Source organism: Cornus florida, unplaced genomic scaffold (assembly GCF_030987335.1).
Source record: "Cornus florida cultivar Cherokee Brave unplaced genomic scaffold, ASM3098733v1 CherokeeBrave_3.0.0_Hap2_Chr05, whole genome shotgun sequence".
Taxonomy (NCBI): Eukaryota; Viridiplantae; Streptophyta; class Magnoliopsida; order Cornales; family Cornaceae; genus Cornus; species Cornus florida.
This window is the reverse complement of record NW_026775575.1, coordinates 3,374,460-3,391,432: the sequence shown is the minus strand read 5'-3', so window position 1 is coordinate 3,391,432 and position 16,973 is coordinate 3,374,460. Positions and strand designations below refer to the sequence as shown.

Here is a 16,973-nt window from a genome sequence, read left to right as displayed (position 1 = left end):
GAGCACCTGTAGCTGAAATTGAAATGTTAACCTTCACTGTCCGAGGCTGAGGCTAAAGCAATAATTTTTAACATTAACAGGCAAACATTCCTTAAAGCAACTTAGGACCAACAATCCCCCCCTTTTGTCTTTAATGACAAAAACCAAATAACCTTGAAATAACCAAAATACAGAAGGAATAGCTTGAAACTATCCTCATTTCAGTCCATTTCTCCCCTTTTTAGACATTGAAGGTCAAAAGGTGAATAGGACTAATAATATAAGTTCAGAAGGGAGGAGGAACAACCCTGAGAAGAGCTCGAAGGGTTGAGAATCCCTGAGGAAGAAGAGTTTAGTCATGATGTCTGCAACTTGATCTTCAGTAGGCAAATAAGTAATATCAATCAGACCTTTCTGAACTTTATCTCTGAGGAAGTGATACCTGATGTCAATGTGTTTACTCTTTTAATGCTGTGTGGGATTTTTACTAATAGCAATAGCACTTTGATTATCATAGAAAAGCTTGGGAGGTCCTGAGAATTAAATGCCACGATCAGAGAGAGTAGTCTTCATCCAAAGTAATTATGACCCAGCTTGTGAGGCAGCTATATACTCAGCTTCAGAGGTTAAAAGAGAGACAGTATCCTACTTTTTGCTTAGCCAAGAAACCACATTTGAACCAAGAGTGTAGCAACAACCAGAGGTACTTTTTTTATCAGATAAAGATCCACCCCAATCAGCATCTGAGAGGCTGCAATGGACATTGAGGGTGAGTAAATGTAGAATAGACCATAAGAGATGGTGCCCTTGACATATCTAAGGATTCTTTTGGCAGCTTGAAGATGAGAAGACTTTGGATTACTTTGAAATCTGGCCACTAAACCCACTAAATACATTATATCAAGCCTTGAAGTAGTAAGATATAGTAAACTACCAATGATTAACCTGTAAAGTGTTGAAGGAACAGCTTCAGTGGTGCACTCCAATGAGAGGTTGGTAGTAGGACAAAGTGGTGTTGAGACAGCCTTACAATCATCCATTTTGAACTTTTTAAGTAGCTCCAAGGCATACTTTCGCTGAGAGATGAAGATTCTAGAGGATGGTTGTACAATTTGAAGGCCAGGAAAGTATCTGAGAGTCCCCAAGAGTGACATTTCAAACCTTGTCTTCATGAGATTAGCAAATTCTGAAGCTAAGGAGGTGTCCGAGCCACAAAACATGATATCATCAACATAGATTTGCAGAATTAGAAATTATTCTTGATGAGTTTTTACATAAAGAGTATTATTAACCTTGCCTCTGTGAAATCCTTGTTCAACTAAGAACTGATGCAGCTTCTCATACCCGGCTCTAGGGGCTTGTTTGAGACCATACAAGGCCTTACTTAGTTTGAACACATAAGAGGGATACTTTACATCTTTGAAACCTTCAGGCTATTCCAAGTAAAATTCTTCATTTAGGTCTCCATTTAGGAAGGCTAACTTAACATCCATTTAATATACTTTGACTTGTTTGTAACAAGCAAAAGACAGAAGCATTCTAATAGATTCCATTCTAGTAACTGGAGCAAAAGTTTCATCATAATCAATTCCAGCTTACTGAGCATAGCCTTTACACACCAATCTTGCCTTATTTCTTATTACTGATCCCTTCTCATTCATCTTGTTTCTGTAAATCCACTTTGAACCTATCACATTCTTATCTTCAGGTCTTGGAACGAGTGTCCAAGTATCATTCTTGTGAATTTGATCAAGTTCCTCTTGCATAGTAGCTATCCAGTCTTTACTTTTCTAAGCTTTAGAATAGGACTTTGGTTCAATGGATGACAATATAGCAAAGTGATTGTATTCTTTACCATCTTCAGCTTCTAAATCATTTAGCTTCTTCTTGTTTCTTGTTTGAACTCCAGCTTGAGATGAACCAATGATGTTCTCAGCTTGAACCTACTTCTGCAGCACTAGACAAATGATTTCCCTCGAATCTTCAGATTTAGTAACTGAGGAACTAGTTTCATTTGAACCAAAAGTAGTGTCATAGTCTTCAAGAGGTATGGACTTAGGATTCTCATCAAACTTAACATGAGTTGACTCAACCACCTTTGCAGACCTTAGATTGTAACACCTGTAAGCTATGCTTTTCTTAGAGTACCCCAAGAATATGGCTTTATCTGCCTTTGAATCAAACTTACCCAAACTATCAGTGTGGTTCAGTATATAACACTTGCTGCCAAACACCTTAAAGTAGTGAACAGTTACAGGTCTTCCATACCATAATTCATAAGGTGTTTTGGTTGAATTAGGTTTGAGAAGAACCCTATTTATGATGTGCACAGCCGTACTCATGGCTTTAGCCCAAAAACCCTTTGCTAGACCTTTTTCAAGAAGCATTGTTCTACCCATTCTTGAACTGTCCTGTTCTTCCTTTCTACAACCCCATTCTACTGAGGAGTAGCAACAGCTGAGAACTCTTTCTTGATACCTTTATTATCAAAGTAGTGCTCAAACTCCTCTATGATGAATTCGAAGCTGAAGTCAGACTTAAGTCTCTTCACAGTGCTACTTCTTTCATTTTCAACAAGATTAACAAACTTACTAAAGCATGTAATGGCCTTAGATTTTTCTTTCAAGAAGTAAACCCACACCATCCTACTAAAATCATCAATAAGAAGCATGAAATACTTACTTCTGGTAGGGCTATAGAGATCCATATATATCAAGTCCAGAGTTGTTGAAGAGTTGATTTCCTTGGAAGGAAATGACATTTTGGTTTGCTTTGCTTGTTGACATGCTTTACAAAGATGATCATCTTTAAAACTGATGTCAGGCAGTCCTTTAACAACTTTCAGCTTCAGAATCTTGGACGTATTTCTTGAATGAAGATGACCTAACCTCTTATGCCACAACTTTGCTTCATCACAGGTTGTTAAATTACATTGAGTGACCTGACTTTCTTCAGTGACTGTGTACACATTTCCTGAAGATCTATTAGCTGAGAACAAAACTTGTTTTGATTCAAGATTAATCACATTGCATCTTTCTTTATTGAAACAGACCTCCTTCCTACAGTCACACAATTGACTAACACTAAGGAGATTATGCTTGAGTCCTTCAACCAATAGAACTTCATGGATTTCTAGCAACTCTTCAGACTTACTCACAGTACCAATTCCAATAATCTTAGCTCTTTGATTATCTCCAAAGATAACATTTCCACCATCAAACTACTTCAACGAATTAAACTTGGAACCATCACCTGTCATGTGTCTTGAGTAGCAACTATCAACATACTATTTGTCCTGAGTATTACAAGCTTTAAAGGTTGTATACACAAGAAGACTCACAGATTTTAGCTTCTTAGGAATCCACATCATTTTAGTCTTCACCAATGATCCTTTGTCCTTGACCTTCTAAGCTGAAGCTAAGTCTGACTTCTTGACATACATTCTAGTTATCTTGAAGTTCCTTATAGCTATAGTAACAAAGTCTCTCTTGCTAAAGCTTAGAGCACTGTAGGTGTTATTAAGTAACTCATCCTTGAACCTCCAAGGCTTTATGATAGGAAACCTTGTATACACTTCACCAATTGTGGCTCTGATAAATATAGAGTGAGTTTGATTGACCTTTGTGGCTGAATCACACACATAGCCAATTCCAGTCCTCCTAACTTACTTTGTGGATTACTTCTAAATCTCAGCCATTTTTAGGGATCTTTTTTCTAGAATGAGAGATAGTTCTTCTTTACACTTCTTGGTAGACCACTGAGTGTTGACTTGAGATTTCAATAGGCTTTGAAAAATAAGAGAAACTGAACACAGCATTGACTTGAGACCTTTGTTTGGACTTGAACAATTCTGAGTTAACCCTTTTTATCTAAGCCTTCTGTTGATCACACTTCACTGTAAGCCTTTTACACTATTCAAGAATTTCCTCAATCTCAATGTCACTAACTTCTTCAACTTGAACAGAAGTTTGTGGTGCTTCAAGAATTGCCATAAAGAGACATTCATCTTCTTGTGTCTCCTCAAGTTTTTCTTCTTCAGGAGCTGCATCCTAGTCTGAGATACGTGTTTTTCTACCAAATTTTCCTTTGTAGTTTCCTCCCTCATTCTTCTTCTAACTCTACCCCTTTGAGTTCAGACACTTAGATGCAACATGACTAGGTTTACCACAACTATAGCAAGTTAAATTTTACAGCTGATTCTTCTTTTTAAACCTAAACTTTCTGAATTTCTTAGCAAGATAGGCAACCTCATCTTATTCAAGATCATCTTCAGACTTTGCTTTAGTTTCTTCAACAACTTCCTTTGCTTTAAGAGCAACTTCTCTTCTATAAACAGCTGGAACACCAATTCTCATTTCATGGGCAGTGAGAGAGGCCTAAAGCTCGTCAATCTTCACTTCAGAAAGATCTTTATCTTTAAGAATTGTTACTTTAGGATTAAATCTAGAGGTGAGTGACCTTAGTATCTTCTTACAAAAATCAACATCCTTAATGTCTTCACCAAGTGTTGTCATATTGTTGACAAGGTCATTGATCCTCAAGATGTACTCAGCTACAATTTCTCTATCTTCCATCTTGCACACCTCATACAGAACTTTGAATAGCTGTATCTTGTTCTCCTTAATAACCTTATTTCCTTCATGAGCTGCCTGAAGAGAATCCCACATTTCCTTGGCTGTTTTATAATTTTTAACTCTGGTAAACTTTTGTTGCCTCAAAGCACAGAAGAGAACCTATTTGGCCTTGTCATCATTAGCCACAGCCATTATATCTTCAGTAGAGGGGTTATGAGGATTAAGAATCATAACACCATGTACGGTAACATGCCAAACATCATAGGACTGAGACATTAAGAAGGCTTCCATTCTAGTTTTCCAAGAATCATAGTTTGAACCTTCAAACCCTGGAGCTTTGTTGATAACTTGACCTTCATCTATTGCTGAGATCAACTGCAGGCTTGTTAGAACCTCACAATGCAGACCAACACTCTAACACCAATTGTTGAACCAAGAGGGGGGTGAATTGGTTCAATCTTTGCTTTTAAAAAAAACTTTCTCACACAACTAAGCAAGCATTCAAATAACAGATAACATAAGATTTAAAAGGAAACCCTCTTAAATAGGGAAAACCTTGGTTCTTAGCCTCGGCCAATAAACAATCCACTAGTTATATGTATTTTATTACACACTCAGCTATCTCACTCTCTGCACACACCCATGCACCAGAATAGACACTAGTTTTCACAACCAATACACACACACTAGGACACTTTAGTGCATCCATACACTCCCCCTGTCCAAAGCAACCACCCTTGGACCCAATAAGCTCTCAAAGTTCACTCAACGATGGGGTGAGGGATCATGCCTCACTGCCATTTACAACAAGTTTCAACACACCAAATACAATTCAAATAAGCTGGACAACACAGAATTCCAAATTACTGCCTCAGTACTGCAATCTGCTGCATCAAGTGTCCGAGGGGTAAAATAGGAAATTCCTTTTGAGATCAATTCACCAGCACCTTATACAGTTTTATTTCACTATTGTACTCATGTACATAGCTTTGTATGATCAAACACAGCATGAGAATATCACATGTTTAGTCAAAGTCCTTGGTTCAGCATATAACAGCTTTGGCACAGATAGCCTCGGCACAGATAGTCTCGGCACAAAATAGCCTCAGCACAAAATATTAATAACACAAAATAGTCTCAACACAGAATATTTTCAACACTGAATACTAAAAAACAAAGGATACCATATTTTTGCTACTAACTCAACTTTGACAATCTTGATTCATCAAAATACACTAGCTAACAGCATAGATCATCATGAAATAGCTAAGTATAATCAAATAGCACTTGAATCCAAGATTTATTCAGAAAAATAAGCTTAACTACTGACCACACTGTTCGAATTCATTTTTAGCATAATCTCAACACAAATACAGTCTGATCAAGTGTGAGAAGATGAATTATACCTGTGTCAACCTTCAGAATCAACCACAGAAGCTTGAAACACCAAGTCACTCTTCAATATAGCCCTTGCATTAGCAAATTTGATAGCACCCTCATCTCAGCAAATAGAGCACGCCTCAGAGTTGATTCAATGAGTTTTTTTTGCATAGATCATCATCAAATAGGAGGGAAAAACTTACATGACATAGTATACTTGAGGGTTCTCAGGAGCAGCTAAATGTGCAATGAAAACCTTAAGGAGCCCTATAGCAGCATGTTTATAGTGACTCTAAATTATTTAAGGCCTTACACACCACGGATATACACCTGTCACCTTTCACCAATGATTGGGAGAGCACAATTCAAATATTTTCAGAGCAATGGACCAATGCAGGCCTGCCACCTCAGCTAATTTTGTCACTGTTCTACCAGCTATAGCAGGTTACAGTATCGAGTGCTTAATTCCATTTCTGTCCAAACTTAGCCTCCAAGAAATGTGATGTGGTCCTTATGAGGGTCATTACACCATATCATGCTTAAAGAGTGTGTGCATTATAAGGCGAGGGCCAAGAGTTTTACCTTTATAGAAGCCACTACTACCTTTCACTATAAATATAGCTAGGGCTAGTAGGGTCGTCCCAAGGGATTGTGAGGATCGAACAAGGTCGTGGAATCATTATTAGGGCTAGTAGGTCGAGTGATCAAATAATTGGTTGGTTGGTTGATTAGATAACAACTAAATTAAACTAAGTGATAACAAAAGAATGAAATTAAGAGTAAGTAAGAGAGAGAGAGAGATCTTGGGGTTTAGAGATCACCACCAAGCAATGCATTTCTATACCATTGACAAGTGATTAATGAGGGCAAATGGTGTGTTGCAATATTGGTGTGTGTGTGTTTGGTTGATTCAACAAGCAAGGATGATTAGTTAAGCATGTATTGTCTAAATATCATATGAAAGGCACAATATATCTAAGCAATGAAGCATATATTGTCTAAACAACATGTGAAAGGCACAATAGATTAAAACAAGTCATTAATCCTTTCATTAAGCTCACAATCCAAATACAACACAAGGATAGAGACATATGCTACTTGCATTCAAAAGCTTGGATCATCAAACAACAAACATAAATTGTCTGCCCATTTAACACTACAGTACAACTACACTACATCTACACTACTAGCATGAAAATAAACTAGGGGAGAGGCACAATCCATCAAGGAATAAGTATGAACCATCAAGAGAATCACAAGAGCATCCCTTTAAGCACTATGTTTTGACAATCTCCAAATCTATAGCATCAATACACATAGACATGCATCAATAACACAAAATCTAGAGACAAGCACATGAACATCTATTCTAGCATACATAGACATATGGATAGAATGAAATGCTTAATTGGAAGCATTAAACCACATAAATCATTAAATAAACAAGATCTGCATATATCAAAGTGTCAAAACATTAATTACAACACTAATCCCTCAATAATACACAAGATTAAGATATAGAAAGCATGCTTGGGGCTAACTCTAGCCCCAAGAGGATGTCTAGCCACTGATGGTGATGTTGCTCCAACCCTCAAGGGTTAACTCCATGGTTGAAACCTGCTCCTTGTTGATGAAGAACTCCAATGGTGTCTCTAACCTCCTCCTCCTCTAAGCTTGCTCTTCAAGAGATGATATGAAAAATGATATTGGCTCCCTTTTTTAAAAAGCAATCCTTATCCTTATATAGGTAGGTCAAAATGATACCCAAAATGAGTTGGGGTCATGCACACAATATTCCCTAATGATTGGATAAAGGACAACTTTCAACGAGATGGAAATTTAACTTTTTCACACTAGAGGAAGTTCGATCAATCGAACCTTGGACTTGGATCGATCGAACTGGCTGAGATCTATCGAACTTAGGCTGGATCAATCCAACTAGCTGAGCTTTTTGGGAAAAGATAAATCTGAGATATTTTAGGAGATATTTATGGGAGAAGGACAAAAGTGGCTAGTGGGTGGTACAGCTGTTGATAGGATCAATCATTTGAATAAGGACAAAAGTGTTCGATCGATTGAAGGGTGGTGTTGGATCGATTGAACTTTTGGACTTTATGCTTTTGGGTCAAGGCTTGGATCAATCTTGAAGTGCTGAGATCGATCATTGTTCGATCAATCGAACCTTTAAGTTGGATCGATCGAACTTTTGCTGCTTCCCACCTTTGGCTTCATTTGCTTCTTTCTTTCTCTACTTTGCTCCTTTCTTTGTTTAATCCCAGAATTGCTTCAATTAAGCTCTTATTTGGCTAAGTTAGCTTATTTTCGGGATAAGTGCCTGAAAATGGAAATAATACGAAATCAATCTAAAACAGTAAAGTAAGATAGATAAAGGTGGTAGAATGCCTAAGCTTAAGGGGTTTAAATACGCACTTTTCAGCGTTCATCACACCCCCAAACTTAAATATTGCTAGTCCCTAGCAATGAACTAGAAAGTAAAGGAATGAAATGAACAACTATACAAGTATGAATCTAGAAAACAATAAATGGATAACGCCACTTTCGTAGGGAACACAATTGCATTTAGCATATGCAACAAGCCTTTTAAACCCCTAGGTTACCCCTAGTGGACGAGTGAAGTCTCGTGAGGGTTTCCAGAAATGGTACCCACAAACATTAAGCTCATTCTTTCAAAAGAGGCACCAATATTGCAAACAAGCATTGGGAGAAAACTACCTCAAGTATGCAATTTTTCAAACATTTCCGAGCAATCTCCTAAAATTTCAACATCAAGCAAGCAAATTTGGTCCTCCACACATCAAAAAAATGATCATGTAAATCAAAATAACTCTAGAATCCTTTTGAATGGACTGGCATCAAATGTGTTGTTATCTAAGCCAACTAAAGAATTAATCACATCTTTACCCTCAAACTAGCACACAAATCTAGTACCGATCATCAAGACAAAAAGTGAACCTTTTATTAAAGCTTTATTCATCTAGGTGCGCTTATTCTTTTCACTCGATTTTTTTTTATTTTATTTTATTGTAGGATCAAAGATGGAAGCATGGTCCATTGTGTTAATCTATTAAGCTTTCTAGTGATTCATTAGGATGAGCATTAGGTCAATGACTTCCCAACCAGATGGCTTTAGGGCATTAGGTGTGACGGCCCAAGTTTTGTAAACCCGGTGCGTTAGTGATGACCAAAAGATGACCCGATAATGGATCCGAAATGCGGAAGCGAAAGGTGAAACAACGGTCTCTAGAGACACAATGCGTCTCTAAGACACCAATGTGACCCTCAATGAGGTCACAGAACCGAAAGGAAACAAATGCAGAAGTGTCGTTTCAAAAACGGACAAAAAGAACCTAGGGGCAAAATGGTTATTTTGCAAAAAGTGGATTCAGGTGCTATTGAGCACACCACTGGAAAGACAAAGACAAATTAGTCAAGTTCAAAAAAAAAGTTTACTCAATTTAGAGTCCGGACGGGGGAGAAAGGTCAAAAATAAAAATGATGTCGTGGCGGCCCGACGAGGACAACCCACCACTGCTGTAACTGAGAGTAAAAACGGGCATCTAAATGGACTTTTTTGGAAAAACACAAAGAAGAAACCCCCCCCCCCCTCAAAATTTAGTTTTCTATGTGACACGCTAGGAAAAATGAAAAAAATGCATTGTGAAATACCCAAAATGCCCCTGGAACAGAATAGGGTAAAACTCCCTAAAAATGCTACTTAAAATTTTTGTTTCATCAATGAAGGTATTGTTTTCCAAAGTGAGCATGCAAGTGTATGTAATATGATAAAATAGATGTGCTACAATGGCCTATGGCCTCATTACAATATGTAACGACCCAGTCATTTGCCTCCCTTTCCTTTTTCTTGAAATTTACGAATGAATTTTTTTCGTTTAATTTTCTTTTCTGAGCTCTGTTTCGTGTCACTTAGTGTCATCTCAAGTACTCAGAATTGGTTTCTGAGACTCTTTTCCGTGGATTGACAACTTCCTTTGAGGACCGAGTCATTTTCGCATTTTTCGTTTTTGGACACTATGCGTTATTTCGTCTTTTCCCTATTTTGTCATTTTCCCTATTTTGTCTTATCTCCGTTTGTCAGTTTTTGGCACAACCTCACTTCTCATGCTTGGTGTTGGTTTTTGACTTCACGTGCCTTCATCTTGAGTGGTTTCCACGAAATACGTATCTTTACTTTTGCAAGAAAGTACTCTGGTTGCTCCCGGTGTCCATAGGGGCATGGATGCAAAGTTCTTTGAAATTATTTTCTTTTCTTGGGGTGTTTTTCGTAAATATCTTTTGAAGATATTTTATTTCAGGGGTTTTTAAGAAAATATTTTTGGAAGATATTTTCATTCTGGGCCATAAGTGCAGTTTTCACTTTTTGGAGGGGCCATTATGCAATTAATGAAAGTTATTGTAAAATGTCTTGTTTTGAGCCTGGATCCTCGTACGGGATTCATTTTCACATTTCATCGAGTTGTGTACTCTTGGAATTTCCTCCTGGTCGATGTTTTCCAGTTTTAGGGTTTCTGGCCCCAATTTTTGCCAAACTTGTTTTGGGTATAACTTTCTGCTCAAGACTCGGTTTTTTATGCCGTTTCTTCTGTTGTTCATATTTTATCATTTTGAATCTTTTTCGTTCACAAAGTTTTACCAGTTGAGTGCGTCTGCTCAAATTTTACTTTTTTGGACCCGGCGGGGCCCATTTGGGGCGCTTTTTGAGATTTCTATAAAAGGGGGGTGAGATATTTCATTTTTCATCTTCTCCCCTCTTCATGCACGACCTGGAGCTCCCATGGCAGCCCAAGGGGTGCTGCCATCTTCTCTCTCCTCTTTTGGTTCACTTTTCCTTAATGGAAAGCCTTCGGCCTTAACGTTTGTTGTTCCCCTCGCCGTGCTCTACCTTTCCCCCTTATTAGAATTCAGTTTTGACCATTTCTTGAGTTTGGTTTTGAGGTCAAGTTATGATTTTCATGGGGCTTCTTGCGGATTCTTGTTCACGGTCTCGGTATCATCGAATTCGGAGCACTTTTATTTTGGTGGGCCTTTGGGATTTTCATCTCAAATTGAGGTAGGAGATGTTGTAGGTTTAAATTCTTGTTATATAGCATGTTTGTGATGCTTATACTACTTGTTTGCATGATTAAATATAAAATCTAGAGATTTTATTATTTATTTTTCTTGTACGGGATCTAATTTTCCCGGTTGCTCATGACTTGGTTTAAATATGTAGCATGATTTTGTAGTGCCCCTTGATATGCTCATTTTCGTGTATTAAAATTGGAACATTTGAATAAGTATTAAAGATTTTATTTAATGTTTATCTTAAGTGAAAGATTAATTCACATGGCCTTAACTAGCTTGAAATTAATATGTGTTAGCATATTATATTAGGCCTTAGCATGCTCTTCAACATAGCTGAATTTAAAAGTAATTGGAGGTGTTTTGAAAATTAGTAATTATTAATTAATTTGATTAATTAATTTGCCCCGAGTACACTATTCACTCCATTCGAATTCCGACTTGATTTTCTTGATCTACATGCCATATAGCTTCACATATATTTGATTTAGAATATTCGGTGAGGTTTTGAACCCTTTCATTTAATTAATTTTCTTGTTTAAAATTTAATCCTCATGGTGATATACAACTTGGAATTGAATTGTGGCATGCTAGAAAATTAAGCTTTGGTGTGGTTGTTCACATGTATTAAATTGGGATTAATTGCATGAAAATTGCAACGTTTATTTTATATTTAACTTTAGTGAAAGTTTAATTTACATAGGTGTAACTTGCATGAAATAAGCTTGAAATGTGATATTACATTAGTCCTTGGCATGTTCTCTAAGATAGGTTAAATTGAGAGCATTTGGTTAAGTTTGAAAATCTAAGGATTTTAATTAAAAGAATTAATTAAAATTTATTTAATGGTCCCCTTAGCTTAATTAAGTTTTTAACTTGATAATTGTATTGATCATGACTTGTTACTAGCATATATTAATTTGGGACTATTAGAAGTTGTTTTAGAACCTTGGTAATTAAATTAGCATGATTTAATTAAAGTTCTACTTTGTTGTTCCAACTACCTAATTCAGTTTTAGAATGGATATAGGTGATGACCATGCCATGTCCTTTAACATGTACTAAATTGAGGTTATTTGGAATTGAATCGGAATCTAGAGAATTTAATTGTATTTATCTATTTAAATTCTATCAGTTTGCTCCATGATCTAGTTGTGTTTTAGAAGTGGCTTCTATATTCAAATCATGGACTTAGACTTGTTGTATATTCATTTGGTTATGTTTTGAACATTGGATAACATAGTTGCTATGTTTGTATTCATGAGAATATGTTTTCCTTATTGAATATATTGTTGCTTTGGGTAATGATTTGCACACTTCGCGTTTAACATCTTTCATGCATAGCGTGTAACGAATCGCACACTGAAGATTCGACATTCATCATATCATATTAGCTGTGGGTTTAGAGCATGTATTGTATAGGTTTCCAAATTTGGTTGTGCTTAGTAGATAGTTGATTATCTTGCGTATTCCTGTTGATATATGCGTTGTTGCACAACTTGTTGATTTTGGAAACTTGGGGATGTCGTTGTTTGACTATGGCTTGGACGTGGTTCTAGTACGGGGGATAGTCCCTCTATATGGTCTAGTGCGCACATAGGGAGGTTACCCATGGGCTAGTAACCCTAAAGTAACTATGTTGTCGGTCTGATCCGGCGTGACGTCCGAGTATCCACTTTGTTTAATTTCGCATTTCATTTTCAAGTTGATAACTAGATGATGTTGTAACTTGTTGTTTCTTATTTGTCATTCCATTTTAAGTTACAAGATGTTAACTTTGCGAAATTGTGCTTTATGCGTTGTATTGGAAGTTCCAAAGTTGGTTAAATTGCATCGACATTGAAAATCGTGTTTTGACGTTCTAATAAAGCTTAGGATTGATCCTATTGATTCTTTTATAACATAGACGTTAGGTGGCATGAACCACTACTGTTATTTTGTGCTTTAGATTCTAAGTTGATGGCTTTGAGAACTTAAACCTTGTTGTATTATATAACATGCTCTTTTGTTGTTGAATTGCATGGATAATGTGATTCTTGTTAACTTGTATTCAAATATGCTTTTGTCATGTTGTATGGATTGCTCTAGACCTAGTTCAATTGTATTGAAAATGCAGTTCATGTTAATCTATGCTCAAGCATTCTTCTTGTTGTGTTCCTTAGATTATCCAACTATGATTCGTTTCATACACGTATGTATATCATGATTCTTGTTGCTTAGACTCTAAGGTAGCTTAGGATGCTCCCCGAGTCTCACTTGGACATAGACGTTAGGTGGCATGAGCCCCTTTAACATGTTTCACCTTAAGGTGATAAATTTGTAAAATGCTAGGTCGATGCATGCTCATCTCCTACGAGTAGCTTTATGTTACTCACCCCTACGATACTGGGGCATATTTCAGGTACGAAGACTTGGTTCGTGAAGCCTAGCATTCCTTAGATGTCGTGTAGCTTTCAAGTTTCCATTTCATGCAAATGTTAGCATGAAATGTCATTTTGTAGACTTATATGTCAAAATATGTGTATTTGATTTCATGTATGTAATGTGTACTTAAGTACACTCCTTTTAATGTATTTGATATGTATGATATGAGGCCGGAGGCCAATGACATGTATATTGTATTCTATGCAACTTTTTAACTTCATGAAATGTTATGAAAAACTTGAGAAATCGCAAGTCATTGCTTCACCACGGTTGCATCGGGTGTGGGAATTCCATTTTCATTCTTTTATAGGGTCTTATTAATCTTGTATAAAGTGTGGCCAAGGGCCAAATGGTCATTTGATCCCGTTTTGCATTTTTGGATTCCATGTTTTCCATTCCAAGTCCATTTTTGCCTTTTTGCCCATTTGGGGGTCGGATTTTGCATCGCCTATATTTTTAAGCCATGGACCATTGTAGCACGTCTAAATAGGTAAGTTACGTTTGCGTGCATAGTCGTTTCCGGGCAAAACCTCATCGTTTGTGTTTTGAGCCTCTTGTGAATTCGTTTCGCATTTTTTTTGCATATTCTGATCTAGGGGCATTATGGACCTTTCACCTCAGTTTTATTTTCTTCTTTAGACATGGTCGCTTAGAAAACGTGATTTTAGGGGGGGTTTTATTTTTGTGTTTTTCCAGAAAATGTCGTCTTGGTACTGGAAATCCCTCGTGAAGTTTCAGCTTCCAGTTTTGATTGAGCTACTTTATGACCCTCTTGTTCAGTTCTGATCAAGGGGCATTTTGGAGATTTCACAGTGAGTTTTTTTCGATTCCGTCCGCGTTGTCGGGTAGAAAACTCGATTTTCGGGAGGGGGGGTTTCTTCTTTGTGTTTTTCCAGAAAAACTCGTCTTGACCTCCGTTTGAAGCCTCAGTTCTGGGCAGATCAAAAAAAATGTAGCAGCAGCCAAGGGCTGCCACCAACCATGTCTTTGGGCACCGGCATGCACGCCGGTGGGCTCGCGCATGGGCGCCGTGTGCGCCATGGCCCCTCGTCGGGCCGCCGCGACGTCAATTCTTCTTTTGGGCTTTTCTCCTTCGTCCGGACTCCGATTCAAGTGAATTTTTTTTTGAACTTGACTAATTTTTCGCTGTCTTTCCAACGGTGTGCTTGGTTGCACCCAGTTCTTCCTGGATAATTACCAGTTTACCCTTTTTGCTTTAAGTGATCGTTTTTCTTCGTCATGCCGTTTCTCCTTCGTTCGGACTCCGAATCATGCGATTCTTAAGTCCATCTTGATTAGTTTTTCGTTGTCCTTCCAGCGGTGTGCTCGGTGGCACCCAAATCTACAGTTTTCAAAATGACTCCCTGGGGGCTTATTTGTCATATTTTCGATCTTTTGCTTCCGCATCAGTTCTTATTGAGTTCCACGACCTCATGAAAGGTCACTTTGACTTCTTAGAGTCTTGTTTTCTGTTTTCGCTTCCGCATTCGTATCCGTTATCGGATCATCCTTACGATTCATCACAGGACACGCTGGCCTAAAAACCAGGGTCCTCACACAATACATTTACAACATTTGACATGTCAAACCTCCAAGTTAGAAAAATTACATTTCATAGACAAATCATGAACATGCTAACACTTGCATATGAACAAGAATGCTTCTAAAGAAGCTCAACTTAGCAAATCACCCAAGCAATTGCAATCTCCAATCTTGTATCCTGTACCTAAAATATGCCCCAGTATCATAGGGGTGAGTAATATTAAGCTACTCGTAGGAAATGAGCATGCATCAACCTATATTTTACAAGTGTACATGATTTAATCATTGTGGTTCATTCCACCTAACGTCTATGTCAAAGGTGAGACTCGGGGAGCATCCTCGCTACCTAAGATCATTTCTACCATAAAACACATCCTTTATGCAATTTCAACAACACAAGAGCATGCTACATATAGCAACAAGATATAACATGCTTACACAAAGCAACTAGTTAGAAACATGCTTACACAAAGCAACCAGATAGAAACATTCTTACATAAAGCAACTAGATATAGATTCTCAAAGTTATCAACTTGAAATCTAAATGCTAAATCAACTAAATATAGCAATTTAGTATGGATGTACTTAACAACATCAAATCGCCAATAGCCAAAACCACAGTCACAATATAAACATGATTGATAACTTGGAATTGAATGCGAAAACAAATAGTGGAAGACTTGGACATCAGTCGGATGAGACCGATATAGGGCTAATTTGGAGCTACTAACCCCCAGGTAGCCTACCCAACGCGCGAACTTTTCTGGGCTAATTTGGAGCTATTAACCCCTAGGTAGCCTACCCAACGCGCGAACTTTTGACTTAGAGGACTCTTGTCCCCGTACTAGAGCAGAACCCTAGCCATCATGCAATGTCCTAAGTGGTTCCAAAATAAATAGATAAGTTTACAACTTATATACGTATTGAATAGTACACGAAACTACCTTCATGCACAAGTAGGCTGAAACCACACAACACATGCTCTAAATCCACAACTACTATAGGATGACAATGTCGAATCCTCAGAGCGTGATTCGTTACGCGCTATAATAACATCACATGTCGAATCTTCAGAGCGCGATTCGTTACGCGCTATAACAATATAATCCAATATTAAAACATAACTCATAAATCCATTATAAGTCAAAAGTCATGCTTTAAACATACTATCAATGTCGAATACATGAGTTAATCAATAATACAATAGAAACGGAATTTAATCAATAAACTAATTAAATTCCCTAGGTTTCAAATCTCAATCAAATGGCCTCCAATTAATACATGATAAACAATATAGCATGGTCATTACATACACCACATCAAAACTCGATTAGGCCATAAGAACAATAAAGTGGAATTTAATTAAATCATGATAATCAAATCCCTAACCTCTAAAAGAACATCAAATGGTTCCAAATTAACATATGCTAGAACATAAGTCATAGTTATCACAAATATCAAGTTAAACACTTAATTTGTGGCGACCCTAGTTTTTAGGCCAGTGTGTCCTGTGATGAACTGAAGATTTGACCCGATAACGGATCCGATATGCGGAAGCGCAAATAGAAAATAGGACTCTAAGAAGTCAAAGTGACCTTCCATGAGGTCATGGAACTCAATGAGAACTGATGCAAAAGCAAAAGGTCAAAATATGACAAATAAGCCCCAAAGGGCAAAATAGTCATTTTTGAAAAATATGGATTCGTGTGCCACCGAGCACACCACTGGAAAGACAACGAAAAACTAATCAAGATGGACTCAAGAATCGCATGATTCGAAGTCCGGACGAAGGAGAAACGGCATAACGATGAAAAACGGACACTTAAAGCTTTAAGGGAAAATTGGTAATTATCTAGGAAGAACTAGGTGTAACCAAGCACATCGTTGGAAAGACAGCAAAAAATTGGTCAAGTTCAAAAAAAAATTCACTTGAATCGGAGTCCGGACAAAGGAGAAAAGCCCAAAAGAATAATT

The 16,973-nt window shown here is 37.4% G+C and overlaps 1 protein-coding gene across 1 annotated transcript; it reads right to left on the bottom strand.

Moving 5' to 3' along the window:
- Positions 1–635: 635 nt before the first annotated feature.
- On the bottom strand, positions 636–1,199 carry LOC132306052 (uncharacterized mitochondrial protein AtMg00810-like). The gene has a single exon (XM_059803249.1). The coding sequence runs from the start codon at positions 1,197–1,199 to the stop codon at positions 636–638; it is 564 nt and encodes a 187-aa protein (XP_059659232.1).
- Positions 1,200–16,973: the final 15,774 nt, after the last annotated feature.